Here is a 14,174-nt window from a genome sequence, read left to right as displayed (position 1 = left end):
TATTTTGTGGGAAACTGCCTATGAATATTCTTTTGGAGCATCGAGGAAACGCCAACCGTTGGGCACATGACAAAATACTTGGATGAACGAGAGGAAAATACTTCTGACAAAAAGACATGGTTGAGTTGATTCTTCCAGCTCATATTATTAGAACGGTTCCAGTGCACGTAGAATTTGGCTCTTTCAGCCACTAGGTTTTCACATACAAACTGATCGATACTTACTGTTTACAGTCATAAATGCTGCCATTGAGTGAAAGGTTACCGGGACTGAGGCGGAATACTGCGGACAACAGTCCTTAGGAATACTATTCAAATGTCCTTTCTGGTTTGCTTTCAAGGTTTCTGTAGAACAGAAGGGGTTGATTCTTCGTAGATGAGAGGGGTGTACTAATTCAGAGGAACCTTGACTGCTACAGCGATGATTAATGGAACCTGAAGAACTAAATGTTATCCTTTCGATTGATGCTTGAGCTTTGTCGAATGGTCTCACTTCGTCTACGTAATTTTTTTCACAACTTGTGGAGAATTTTAGATGAGTGTTATGTAGAACCTTCATGAGAAGATTGAATGGAGACTACTATACACCTGTCACTGTCACAGATCAATATATTTTAAATTTTTCACTCACAGCTACCATTTGTTTATCTATTGTGAAGTTGAAGTCTAGTCTAGCTTCCAGATGCTGGTATATTCATCATTGATTACACGTTTTAATGTAGGATTCAACTTTGGTTTTCACCATCAGAAACATGACGTGCTACTTCTCTCAATTTCGGCACCGGAGCTTTCTATTACTCGCTGCCGAATCTGACACGAATATAGTGTGGGGTGATCATGTCTATCGCTATTATTGCTCACCATTGCTGGCATGTTACACGCTTGTAACGTTGGCCTGCAGCCTATCATGGAGACCACTCCCTGCACAGCATGTTAGCTGGGGCTCAATAATGCCGGAAGCACATTCTCAAACTCGCAACACGACATGATCGTTGATATACATCCTCAGGATCAGCGATGTTCATTTTAAGTGACTGAAACATCAAACTAAAACTCATTCTAAGCAGTAATCGGTTCACGCAATCTGACGCCGAATCGCTCATCGGAACAGTGAAGTGTACGAGTCTAAAATTCCACAGAATCTTCGAGATTAGTCGATCCGTGCAGGCAGATCACCAACTCACCGTGTTTCACCGACACACTTCTCCGGAGCTCATGACCCTGTAGACAAAACCTCTCTTCATCTTTTGCGGATTCGAACAACAATTTCACAAAGGTTTACGGTTTGGTTCCAGGGCTCTGTCTAAACATACGATTAATTTGACTTTAATGGAGTTTGTATTTGTGATGACTCTTCAATTTTCTTGCAACGGTCGCCAAAACTGCAAAACCCACGTTTGCTGTTGTTTCTGGTTGATGATGAATTAATTTTGAGGTTTTATGGTTTTGGGGTAGAGTGTAACAAATGATTTTGTGGCCATAATTTGGTTTTTTTTGTTGGTGGATTTTTGTGTACGTATGACACTTGAGTAAAATATTGGATTTTTTTGTACGTATGATATCGAAGGTGATAAAAGGATATTGAGATGTTTTTCTTAAAATTTAATTCTACTTACAGGACCTTATTTTTAGCCTCATCAGTGATTATGTTGATTTAGGAAATCACCAATGACTTTTGAAAAACAAAACAGAACACATTTTGATGCATTTGCATAAGTTGAATTTGCGTCTGAGTTTATTTGGTTGAAATTCAGTGCAAAAATCTTTGACAAAATATTGTTGTGTGGTTTGTGAGATTTTTTCATATCCTTCATATAATTATTGTATCTTCTCAAAGAAATGTTTTGAAAATGAATACGCCTGATTGAAATTAAAATGATTAATATGATTATAAAATTTGCACAATTGATATGAACGTGTGTACTCAATATACTGTGGAGTAAAACTTAAATTTGATAAATTAATAGTTACTACATTTCATTGATAATGAATTTAAAAACGTAGGCTAAAATAAGCATAAAACAAAAACAAAATCATCAATACATATTGTAATTGTATTCACCTGTGGACACAACTTTTTCAAAAACATTTTTGGACATCATGGAGTACGTCTGTTAGTGAATAACTCATTGATTCTTAGTTGTGTACCAAATCTTTGTTACAAGAAGCTTCCGAAATACATGCGTGATTCAATTTCAAATTTGTACATATAATATTAGAATACTCTACAGCATTGAACCATCCATAGGAATTATTGGCATTACCATTTCAGAGGGTTGCCTTATCAATAATTTCGCATGATTTTTTCTCCCTTACAAAACTGTTGTAAAACTGAATGACTTCTTTCATGCATTTTGCGACAGTGATTAACCCATCAACCACTTAAACTGTATAGCATACTATGAAAACAGTTCTTGCTCACAATACAACTTCACTAATGTTGCATCAAGGTGTAATATTTGTCTCTGTGGTAGCTCAAATTCAGTGCAACATTAGCATGTCCACACCTCTGCCACATCCATCAGCATGGTGTTGGAGTTGATTTCTTCCCACTTCGAAGGATCAAAGAGATAAATTTTCCAACTGCGAATGTGATGCACAGCACACCAAAGCGTGACGATTAAGAAATACGTTATATAGAAGAGTACATCCCTCGTCCGAAAATCTCAGACTTGCGAGCTCATTTCACCCACATAGACTGGCAAAGAGGATGCAGCGTTGGCAGCAAGCAAAGCCTCAGGCCGAAGCCCTCCATCCCAAGAAGCCACCGAACTCACATCACCATTTTGCTAGTCATCTCACTGACAGTCACGCAAAATACATGCAGGTCGACATGAAAAGCAGCATATGAGGCCCTCGAATCTTTAAATAAGTGTTCTTACTTGCAACCAGATCATCGCCTGGCACAACTGAAAATGGACCCGCATGCAGTGCACTGGTCCGGCTTCCCCAAATATCTCGAGGTTCACTTATCACTCACCATCAAGTCTGCATTCTCGAGGAATGCATGGGTACATTTCAACACGAATTAGGTGCAAAAGAAGCATATGGATCGACACTGCAACTTATCCTAATAATTTCCGTCAAAAAATATTGGAAAGTTTACAAAATAGGCATCCCATGCGACATTACAGAGCTACTCAATCTAGCTCAATGATTTTCACCACTGACGAGTCTCCAACTTTCTGGCATACAACAATTCTATCATGGGCCTTGACAATGCCTGCAGCCTTGCCGTGGTCCAGCGCTACCTGCAAGATGTGCAACAAACTTGAGTCAACATTTACTCCTGCTGTGTGTTTTGGTTCTAAATTCGGCCCAAACGCCAATGATCTAACAGACTCCCATGCACTACAGTATACGGTACCCATGGTCTACCAAACCCTTCGGGACAAATACAAACTGTAGCAAAACGGACTTCTGCTTCCAAAGCTCCACCTCTGCAAAATAAGATGAACAAACAAGCAACACACAGTACAAAGGGAGCCAGGAAGAGGGGAGAGAGTTCACCTTCAAAATGGACTCATTCGTTGTGCTGGCGGAATCGGATGAGTGGCGGGGGTCGGCCAACATTGGGAACAAGCCTCGAACCGCCAGGCATTGTCGAGCCTGGAACGCGCCTGTAAAGCTCCACTTCAAATGGTTGGTGGTGAGTCTGGGAATCACAACGCACAGCACGGGCATCGTGGGACGGTATTTGGCAATCAGACGTGCACAACGTCCTGAGGAGGTGAACACCACGATCACAGAAGCCCTAACTTTCGTCGCAGCTCGCACAGCAGACGACGCAATCGATTCCAGATGCTGCATGGGCTCCTTCACGCCTTTGATGGTTCTCTTGAAGTACACTGCCTGGTTGAATACCTTTTCCGCCTCCGCACAAATCTTGTGGACGGTGGAAATGCTCTCCTCGGGGTACAGCCCTCTCAAAGTCTCCGCCCCCAGCATGATGCCGTCAGTCCCGTCCAGCACGGCATTGGCCACATCCGTAGCTTCAGCTCGAGTAGGGCGGGGACTGTCCACCATGGAATCCACCACACGCGTCACAATGGATGCTTTGCCTGCAGCATTGCACTTCTGCAGCGCCACCTTCTGGAACAAAAACACCTTTTCAGGCGGTAGATCAATCCCCAAGTTGCCGCGGGACAAAATGATACCATCGGCTTCCTTCAGGATGTCGTCGAAATGCGCCAAACCTTCGTAATTCTCAATCTTCGCGAAGATCTGCGTCTGGCGGAGATCCCCAAGCTTGCTCAAGTGCTCGCGGCAAGCGCGCACGTCGTCAGCGTGCCGGGTGTACGACAACGACACGAAATCAATCTGGTTCTTCACGCCCCAAGTGGCCATGGTCTTCAAATCGGCCTCGCTGAGAGTGGGCAAGTCGATGCGTACCTGCGACACATGAGCTGTGAACATGTTTCCAGCCAGAGTGGCCGTGTTCTTCACAGTACACACCACATCCTTACCCTTGGTTTCCACGACCTCCAACCACACGGACGTCGTCTCGCTCCCCGTGAACAAATACTGCCCCACGAAGATGGTGTCCCCCTTCTTGACCGCGGACGCCAGCCCATCGTAATTCAATGGCAAAACGGTCGCGGAGGCCTTCACAGTCCTATCTGCCGCCAGCAACACACTAGCCCCCTCCACAAGTTCAATCACACCCTCATCACTGTTCAACACGCAAAGCTCCGGCCCAACGGTGTCGAGCATCACGGCACACAGCCGGCGCGTGTTCTTCACAGCCTTCTTCAGATTCTCCAGCGTCTCCTGGTGGTACGCATCATCCCCCCAGGAGAAATCGAACCGGGCTACAGTCATCCCAGCCTTCAGCAGAGCCTCAATAGTCTCCACATCGCGCGACTGCGGACCTAGCGTGCCGATAATCTTCGTCAATGCAGAGAACGCCGTGGGCGACGACGGTTCCAGAATGGAGGCCAGCCTGATTGGCTCCTCCAGCAACAACTGCGTGGCCTGCATGGCTATCAACCTTCGCTTCCAAGCCTGCTCAACGCTGTCTCTCCCGCACCCACAACCCTAATTCACAACTGCACAACTAGCACCTAGAAAACTGAACAAAACTATCAAGTACTGCTGCAAAACGTGAGTTTGAAGGGGTGTGTTGATGAGAGGTGCGGAGACGCAATGTGTGCGAGGTGGGTTTGGCGAGGGGTCACTGGGGCCAGCACGCTCCGGGTTGGTCCATCACCCCTAAAGCGGCGCTTTTGACTCCAGACCTTGTGTTCAGCCCAGCCCCTCGTCCGATTTCTTTTGGCTTGGGCTTAGGCTTTCTTTCGCGTTCCCTTTCTTCTTTTGCGTCGCCACCCTCTTGCGCAGGTGCAACGAATGTTGTGATTATCCCCCTCCCCCGCTTGCTATGGAACTGTGTCCGTTGTGCTATTTGTGGGAAGATTCTGTGCTTTCTTGGGTTGTGGTGGTGGAATTTTGTGCCCTTTTCTGCCTCCACTTGGGCTTTTAGTGCCGCTCCGACTCGGCATCAGCCCAAGTGATTCCCTGTATAGATGAATGTTTTCATGGATCAATCAATGAATGCATGGCTGGATAGATAGATGGATGGATCAGAATACCTTTTTTATTTTTATTTTGTTTTGGTATTTTTATGTCCGTGATTGTCGCCTGGTTTCGCATCCATCCATTTACTCATTAGAAATGGCAGGCTGGTCTTAGAAATGTCAAGGTCTCTCTCTACATGTGTACTTGGTAATATGTGTTTTTAAGAAACTATGTTATTGTTGAGAGCATTAAATGTAGTCGACACTCTCCATAATATTTATTGTAGTCTACAGTAAATACTATAGCTACAGTATTTGGAATGTAGTGGAGATGAACTATTTATCCTCTCTCCTCCTCTTGTATATGAGATACAACCACATCAATAGATTTGTGTGTGAAGCTCTCTCTCTCTCCTTGGAAACTCTCTTGTATGTGTGTGTATTACTTACTACTACTCTTGTATCTTTCTAAACATTCTCAACATGTTATCAACACAACTCTCTTCTACACACTATCATAATTTATTTATTTTTACTCTAGTCTTGACTCTTCAAACCTATTGCTACTCCTGCTCCCTATGTGACTCATGATCTTGCTGCACTTCTTATTGGCCCCCCATACATTAGCTACTTGTTTAGAGTACTTGCTCCACTCTATGCCCTACTTACTTAAAATACTTGCTTTAGGCCTGCCTCCCTGCTGTGCCTCGTGCTTGCCACCAAACAGCCACCATTGCTTGTTGTTGACCCTGTCGCTAGTATTGCCTTGTCGTCGCTGTTGACCGCCAATTGCCGCCAAATAGCTGCTGATTGCCGCCGTTGCCTTCTTGTTGCTATGCTGCCACGATCCACAACCTCATTCAAAAAGATTAATTAATTAATTAATTAATTAATATTTTTGATTTCAAGTTTAATTTTATCATTTTATTTGATTTTATATTTTAAGATACATTTTATTCAATTTTTCTACCTAATCTTGTATTTTTTTTTATAGATTTATTTATAATGAGTGCTTCAACATCTTCAACTGCTTCTAGTATGGTTCCAACTACTACTAGTGCATCTCAATATTTTCAAGTTCTTTTATTTCCACCATTGACTGTGGATGGAAATAGTTATCTATTGTGGACAAAAATGGCAAAAGCAAATTTATTTGCAGAACAACTCTTGCTTGCTATTATGTTTGAAGAATCTCTTACAATAAGTATTTATATTCTTCTTGCTATCCATTGGAAAGCACTTCTTCTTCTTTGTCGTCATCTTGTACTTGCATTACAAGATCAATATTTAAAAATGGAAGATCTTGCAGAACTTTGGAAGAATCTTAACTCCGAGTTTGATCATCAAAAGACCATTTTCCTTCCACATGCATGTCATAATTGGACACATTTATGTATCTTAGATTTTCCAAATTTAAATGCTTTCAATAGTAAAATATATAGTATTATCTCACAATTATGATTATGTGGATAAAACATCTTTGAAGAAAAAATGATTGAAAAAAATCTCTCTACATTTCCTCATGTATCTGCTGTGCTTGTACAACAATATAAGAACATGAAATTTCAGAGTCATTTTGATCTCATGTCTTATTTACTTCTTGGGGAGAAGCAAAATGAGCTACTCTTGTGCAATGCAGACACTCGTCCTATTGGAACCACAATTCCAGAATCTCATACACTTAATATTTCAAAGTCTAAGAAAAAATTATATAAACATAGAAAACGTGCTCATAAGCATCAAGTCAATCATAATCATGACCATTTCTATCCATATAGAGAGAATAAACATTCTACTATTAATTATAGTAGAAAAAAAAAATCAAAGATGCATTCTTATAATAAATGTGGAATGATTAGACATTTAGCACATATGTACCATACTTTAGAATATTTTATTAAAATATTTCAAAAAAATAAGATACTATGAGCTGACGCTCATGAAGTTCATACCATGGATGCATCCATGGATTCAATTGGTGTTGATGATTTAGAGGCTTATATGAATGATAAAACCTCTAATAATGAATCAAATGATATGCTCATTGATTCTACAATAACACATATTATCCTACGAGATAGATGATTTTTTATTGAAAAAATCTTCAACTTAGCAAACTAAAAATATGATGACCATAGCTAGAGCAAATGAATTTTGTTACCAAGAGGGCACACCAATGGTAAAATTACCTATGGGTTCCATCATAAAATGTAAACATACAATGTTTGCACCCTCAGTACCTTGGAGTCTGATTAGCTACAAAGATGTGTATATTAATGGTTATCACCTCTCGATCGCCATTTTAAATAGAAAAGAGATTTTGGTTCTTAGAAAGAATCATAAAATTTTTGAAAAAGCTTTTGCTACAAAAAATGGTTTATATCAAATTGTAATTCGGCCTCTTATTATATTTAATTTTGTATCATCTATTAAAGAGAGTCATATTTCTCTCTGGCATGGATGATTGGGACATCGATGATTTATATTATTTAGAAAGATCATTCTATATATAACTAAGCATAATTTAAAACTTGTAAATGTAGACCCTATGGAATTATGTCATGTATGTATGCAAGGTAAGATGATTACTCAGCCTTCAATTTAGAAACTCCTACAAGAACTACCACCAATGCTTGAAAGTTTGTATGGTGGTATTTGTCGTCTTATTAATCCAATATCGTGACCATTTTGTTATTTTTTGGTCCTTGTTGATGCATCAATTAAACAATCACATGTTTCATTATTATCAACTTGAAACATGGTGTTTGCCAATCTTATATCTATGCTTATTCATTTTTGAGTACATTTTCCTGATTATCGTATAAAAATATTGCATATGGATAATGTAAAAGAATTTGTATAAAAGTTTTTTGAAAACTATTGTATTGCAACAAGAATTGAGTTGACATATTGTGTTCCATATGAACATGCTCAAAATATACTTGCAAAGTTATTTATAAAGCATATATAATTCATTATTTGGCCACTTCTCCTTCACGCAAATTTACCTGCATTTATGTGGGATCATGCAATTTTACATGCTACAGCATTAATATATCTCTGTCCTTCTTTTGAAATTGTTTCACTACATGAGCTCATTTTGGATCGTGTTTTAAATGTATCTCACTTACGAGTATTTGGTTGCCATACTTCGGTTCTAGTACCAAAAACTCAACATCGTACCATTGGAGATCATCGACAAAAAGGCATATATGTTGGTTTTGATTCACTAAGCATTATTTGTATTTTTCATCCATCAACTAATACATTATTATGTGCACATTTGTAAAATTGCCATTTTGAAGAGAATATATTTCTATCTCTTCAAAGAGGAGTATCCAATCAATAAAGAAATAAAATACTTGTATTTGAAGCATCAAAAATATTGATAACGAATTCTGATCTTAGGACATCTTTGGCTGAAACTGAAGTTGCTAAGATTTTGCATCTAAAATGGATTGCAGGTGAAACACTTGATGGCTTCAATGATGTACCTAGAATTACAAGAGTTCCTATTAATAAGGCTCAAAATGCACATGCTCAGATTGTAGTGCTACTGACTACAATACCTTAAGTTATAACAACAACAACTAAAAAAACTCATGGACTAGATATCCAAACACGTAAGATGAAAGGTATAATATTGACTAATCTTGGTATTATTTTTCAAGAAATTTCCACTCTTCTAGTGGGACCACCAATTTATGATGATATATCTATGCATAATGTACCTTCAATTCATGTGAAAAACAATCTTAGAATTAGAAGAAATAAGAATAAGTTGAATAAAAAATTATATATTCTGTATTGTGCTACTAACGATATTTGGGACAGACCATCTATTACGATAGATGAATCATTTTTATGTATGATTATAGAAGCCCTTTCTTATAAGGAAGACGATCTTGAACCTCAAACCATTGAAGAAGCAATGCGTCCCTCTAATTCATCAAAATAGAAAAATGCTATTAAAGAAGAGTATACATCTTTGTATAAAAAGAAAGTCTTTGGTCTAATAGTAGATACTCTTACATCGCACCTTGTAGGATATAAGATGGTATTAATATGCAAGCGACATGCTCAAGGTCAAATAACGTGCTATTAAGCTTGTCTTGTTGTTCAAAGATTTACTCAATAATTTGGCATTAATTATGAATCCACATATTCTCTAGTAATGGATTCAATTATATTTTGATATATTATTGGAATGGTAGTTTATGCCACACTTGAAATACATTTGATGGATGTGGTAACTACATATTTATATAGTTCTCTTGATACAAATATTTATATGAAAGTTCCATGTGGCTTAGAAATATGAACTCCAAATGGACTTGCTCTAGGACAATATCATGGTATTAAATTATATAAGGCCTTGTATGGTTTAAAACAATCCAAATGTATGTGGTGTCAATGTCTTTGAGATTATTTAATTACACATAAGTTTGTGAGTAATCCACTAATCCCTTGTTTATTTATCAAACAAAATAAAATTATTTTGTAATCATCAATGTATATATTGCTGATCTTAATCTGGTGGACACTAAATCTACATGTGTTATAGCCACTAACTTACTTATATGTGAATTTGAGATGAAAATGCTAGAAAAAATAACTTTCAACATTAGTCTTCAGATTATACATCTCAAAGATGGTAGCATTTTTCTCTATCAACTAATGTATATTAGATGAATCTTGTAGAGATTCAATATGATTGATGCTTATCCATTGTTCATACCAATGGTTGGACATGGTCATGATCTATACCGTCCATGCGAGGAAGAGGAGGAAATATTGGTAGATCAATATCCATACCTTGCAGCGGTTGGAGCACTTTTATATTTGGCTACATCTATAAGACCAAATATTGCATTTGCAGTTAGAGTTCTTGCAAGATATAGTGCACATCTAACACTATGACATTAAAATGGCATCAAATATTTATTATGTTATTTAAATGGTATTAAAGACTTAAGATTATACTACACACAATCTGCAAATACAAAATTGGTTGGATATTATGATGCGAGATATAAATCTGATACTGCAACAACTAAATGTCAAATAGGATATGTATTTTTACTACTTTATGGCATTGATATGTGGCGACTTTCTTCTCTTGAATAAGAAAGTTAATGAACTCTTTAAATAATTAAGAGAAATGATGTTCTACGTTTTTTTTTATCTATGGTTTTGTCTTTAAATAAAATAAGATTTTCCTAGATAAGATTTTAATGAGGCAAAAATTGTTGATCTTGCAAGATTATAGAAAAATATAGATCATAATTCTATACAAGTTTTATATTATGTAAATATTATGACGAGTAAGGAGGAGACTTGAGAGCATTAAATGTAGTTAGCGCTTTCTACAATATTTACTATAGTCTACAATAAATACTATAGCTACAATATTTGGAATATAGTAGAAGAACTATTTATTCTCTTCCTTTTTCTTCTTATATATGAGATACAACCAGATCAATAGATTTTTGTGTGAAGCTCTTTTTCTCTTTAGAAACTCTTTTGTGTATATGAATATTACTTATTACTACTCTTGTGTCTTTCTAAACATTCTCAAGACTTATGTGGTCTTTTTTTAAGAATATAAAAGAGGGGTTGAACTCCTAGTAACTAAAGAACAATCAAAGACAATCTTCTAAAACTAGTATTTATTCAAGCTAGACCAAATAGGTTTTTGGACTACGCATATGGAAATTTGTTTTGGATAGAATTTAAATAATTTAGTGTGCTAGCTTTAGTAGTGAAATTATGTCAAAAACAGCTTAGAGGCTAGGGTGACTCAAATTCTTAGCAAAAAGAGATACAACCCTCTTATACCCATAATGTTGTGATGTAAATAGGTTTTATGGGTAAAATAGGGTTGTGTTTTCTAATGCAAAGAATTTGTGCCAACTAATAATTTAGATTGATTTTTTTGGGCTTTTATTTTAATATCTTTTTTTATAATTTTATTTTCTCTAATATTAAGATTTTTATTATATTTGAGTTTAGTTCTTTAATTATTATATTCAATTATTATTATTTTTTTTCTATTTTTTTCTTCTAGAAATCTTATTCTTTAATACTTCAAAAGATATATTTCTTAATTTATTTCATTTAGATTTTTACTTTTAGTTTATTTTTTTATTATTTTTAACTTTATATTATTTTTTAGATTTGTATTAAATTAATAGAGAGTTTTAATAGTTCTAGTTTGATTCTATAAATAATAATAACTTAGAAGATTGAATTAAATATTTGTTTAACCATAAAGGTCTTTGGTGGCAACTTCATACATCTTTGAAGCTTGGATAATGAGCAATACATTGAAAAGTTACAAGTTTGGAAGCACAATTAGAACAAAGAAAAAAAAACATCAAGTTTTATTTAAAGAAACATGAGTAGAAATACCTAGAAGATATGGAATAAAAAAAAACTTAATAAAGAAGCACTTGGAGTTCATTAGCTAGCTTGTCTTACCATAGGCAGAGAAGACTATAATGAAGGATGATAGAAATAGTAGAGAGATAAGGAGAGAGAAAGAAATACACAAGAAGAGTTTAAAAGAGCTATTATATTTGCAATGATAAGAAGGTTGAAGGTTTTTAAAAGAATTTACTTTAGGTAAAAAAAACCAAATGATCAAAGAATTTGGATAAAAAATATCAAGATTGATTGAATATTGATTGAAAAAACACTCTTGATCCACTCAGATGTAAGCAGTTCTTCTTCTTCAATTTCAAAATAAAATTTCCAACTTTAATATCTCAATATTAAAAAAAAATCTTTAAATTTTAAATCATTAAAAAAGAACATCAAATATTATTATACAATGAAATTTTTTTAATCTAACTTGCAATTCGCACAAAATCTTTAAAAAATTCATTATCCTTCAAATCTCAATTTTAAAGATCCTAGTTCATTTAAACATTAATTCTTTTTGATTTAACTATTAAATTGAATTTAAATCTATAATAAAAATTTAACATAATTATTGTCATAAATCTATAAAATTTTATTAAAATAAATTTTTTTTCATTCCACAAAAAATAGAAACACCAAAAAAATCCTTGACTTTGCAAAGATCTCACAAAGTCAATGTGTACTTAAATTTCTCAAAACTAATTTTTATAAAATATTCATAAAGTCTTTTCTTGAAATCAACACTTTAATTGATAAAAAGAGCCTTATTTTCCATAGGCATATGGTTTTGTGTCAAAAGATCTAGTTTTAATCCTAGTTCATAATTAGCTCTCTATAGGTATCAATCTAAAATCTATCTAAATATTTTTTGGTGATAGCTGCTCATTACTTCTATCTAAAAATTCCTATAATATTAATTTTTCTAATTTATCTTTTTTTCCTTTGTTTATGGCCCTAAAAAATAAATATAAGCTTTTTATATGAAAAATAAAATAAGTTCTTATTAATTTTATTACTTCTTTAATTACTATCTATAATTCTAATATATATATATATATATATATATATATATTTTAAAATAAGATCTTTTTTAATATAATATTTTTTCTTTCATCTAATAATTACATTATAATATAACAATGTTATAATAAGTTTATACAATTTTAAAATTAAATCTTAAAATAATTAATTATCACACTTTTATAAGAAATTTAATTGTTTGATTCAATATTTGAGAATCAAATGCTAGGACTAGCACTTGAAGAATATAAATAATCTAGTAAAATATTTTTAAAGAGAGATAATAAAAAAAAAGTGAATACATATTCAAGAAGAAATTAGAATGGCTATTCCAAAAGTCTAAGAAATTAGAGACTCTTAAAATTAGATTTTAATAATAAAAAATTAAAAATAATAAAAAAAGGCCTCACTCCTGCTTCTATATATACTATCTAACTAACATCTACGTGGCATTATTCAATAGGACCTCCAACACATGTCTAACTTGTAAGACACATGTCTAATTTATAAGGTAAGTTTCCTATATGTGCACCACATGTCTAAATTGTATCATAAGCAGTCACTGTATGCAACACATAGCCAATTTGTTGGCCCAATTTTTAATCTACTAATTACCTAAAAATACATATAAAAACAAATTTGCATCCATGAAGCTTCTAAGAAGTTTTTTTTATAAGATATTATGAAATATACCTATTTCTACCTACTTCTACCTACTTCTACTTATTTATATTATCTAAATAATTATTGGAATAAATTTATATGTCTATAATATCAAATAAATTTAAAGTAAATTTCTATATTTCATATTATAATCCATAGAAAAATTAATTGATAAATTCAGAATCATTTAAATTAATATTAATTTTTAAATATAAATATTAAAAAATATATAGTAATATTGAACATTTTATTTGATATAAGATCCAAATCTTATTTATTATAATACAAACTTCTTTATGGTTTTTACACATAGACTTAAATTTTACTTAAAAAACCTTTAAATTATTCAATATTAGTCATGCCATTCAAAAAATAATAAAAGCTATAATATAATAAAATATAAAATTAATTTTATAATAAAATTGATTTTTGATCTTATGGTTTGGTAGCCTTGAAGCTGAAGCTTAGTTTTTAATTGTACTTGGTTAATAAATCTTTAAAATTTTGATCTTATACCACCAATTTTTTTATATGTAAGCTTTTTTTTTTTTTTTTT

General features: G+C 34.5%; 1 protein-coding gene across 1 annotated transcript; it reads right to left on the bottom strand.

Annotated features, from left to right (window-relative positions):
• Positions 1-2,847: 2,847 nt before the first annotated feature.
• Positions 2,848-5,065, bottom strand: LOC112296103 (pyruvate kinase 2, cytosolic). The gene is made up of 2 exons (XM_024548274.3): positions 3,510-5,065; positions 2,848-3,250 (listed from the first exon to the last, which is right to left on the bottom strand). Exons 1-2 carry the CDS (start codon positions 4,977-4,979, stop codon positions 3,140-3,142), a joined length of 1,581 nt encoding a protein of 526 aa, XP_024404042.1. The 5' UTR covers positions 4,980-5,065; the 3' UTR covers positions 2,848-3,139.
• Positions 5,066-14,174: the final 9,109 nt, after the last annotated feature.

The sequence above is a fragment of the Physcomitrium patens genome, chromosome 19 (genome assembly GCF_059467195.1).
Source record: "Physcomitrium patens ecotype Gransden chromosome 19, ASM5946719v1, whole genome shotgun sequence".
NCBI classification, from domain to species: Eukaryota; Viridiplantae; Streptophyta; class Bryopsida; order Funariales; family Funariaceae; genus Physcomitrium; species Physcomitrium patens.
Note: the sequence above shows the minus strand (reverse complement) of the source record. Positions and strands in the feature narration are given on the sequence as shown.

What these genes read in the sequence shown, in the direction of transcription:
- LOC112296103 (XM_024548274.3), bottom strand. Translation starts at nt 4,979, where the DNA reads ATGCAGGCCACGCAGTTGTTGCTGGAGGAGCCAATCAGGCTGGCCTCC. An exon ending in CGAATGAGTCCATTTTGAAG is followed by an intron (nt 3,251 to 3,509) that starts GTGAACTCTCTC and finishes CACATCTTGCAG; the next exon opens with GTAGCGCTGGACCACGGCAA.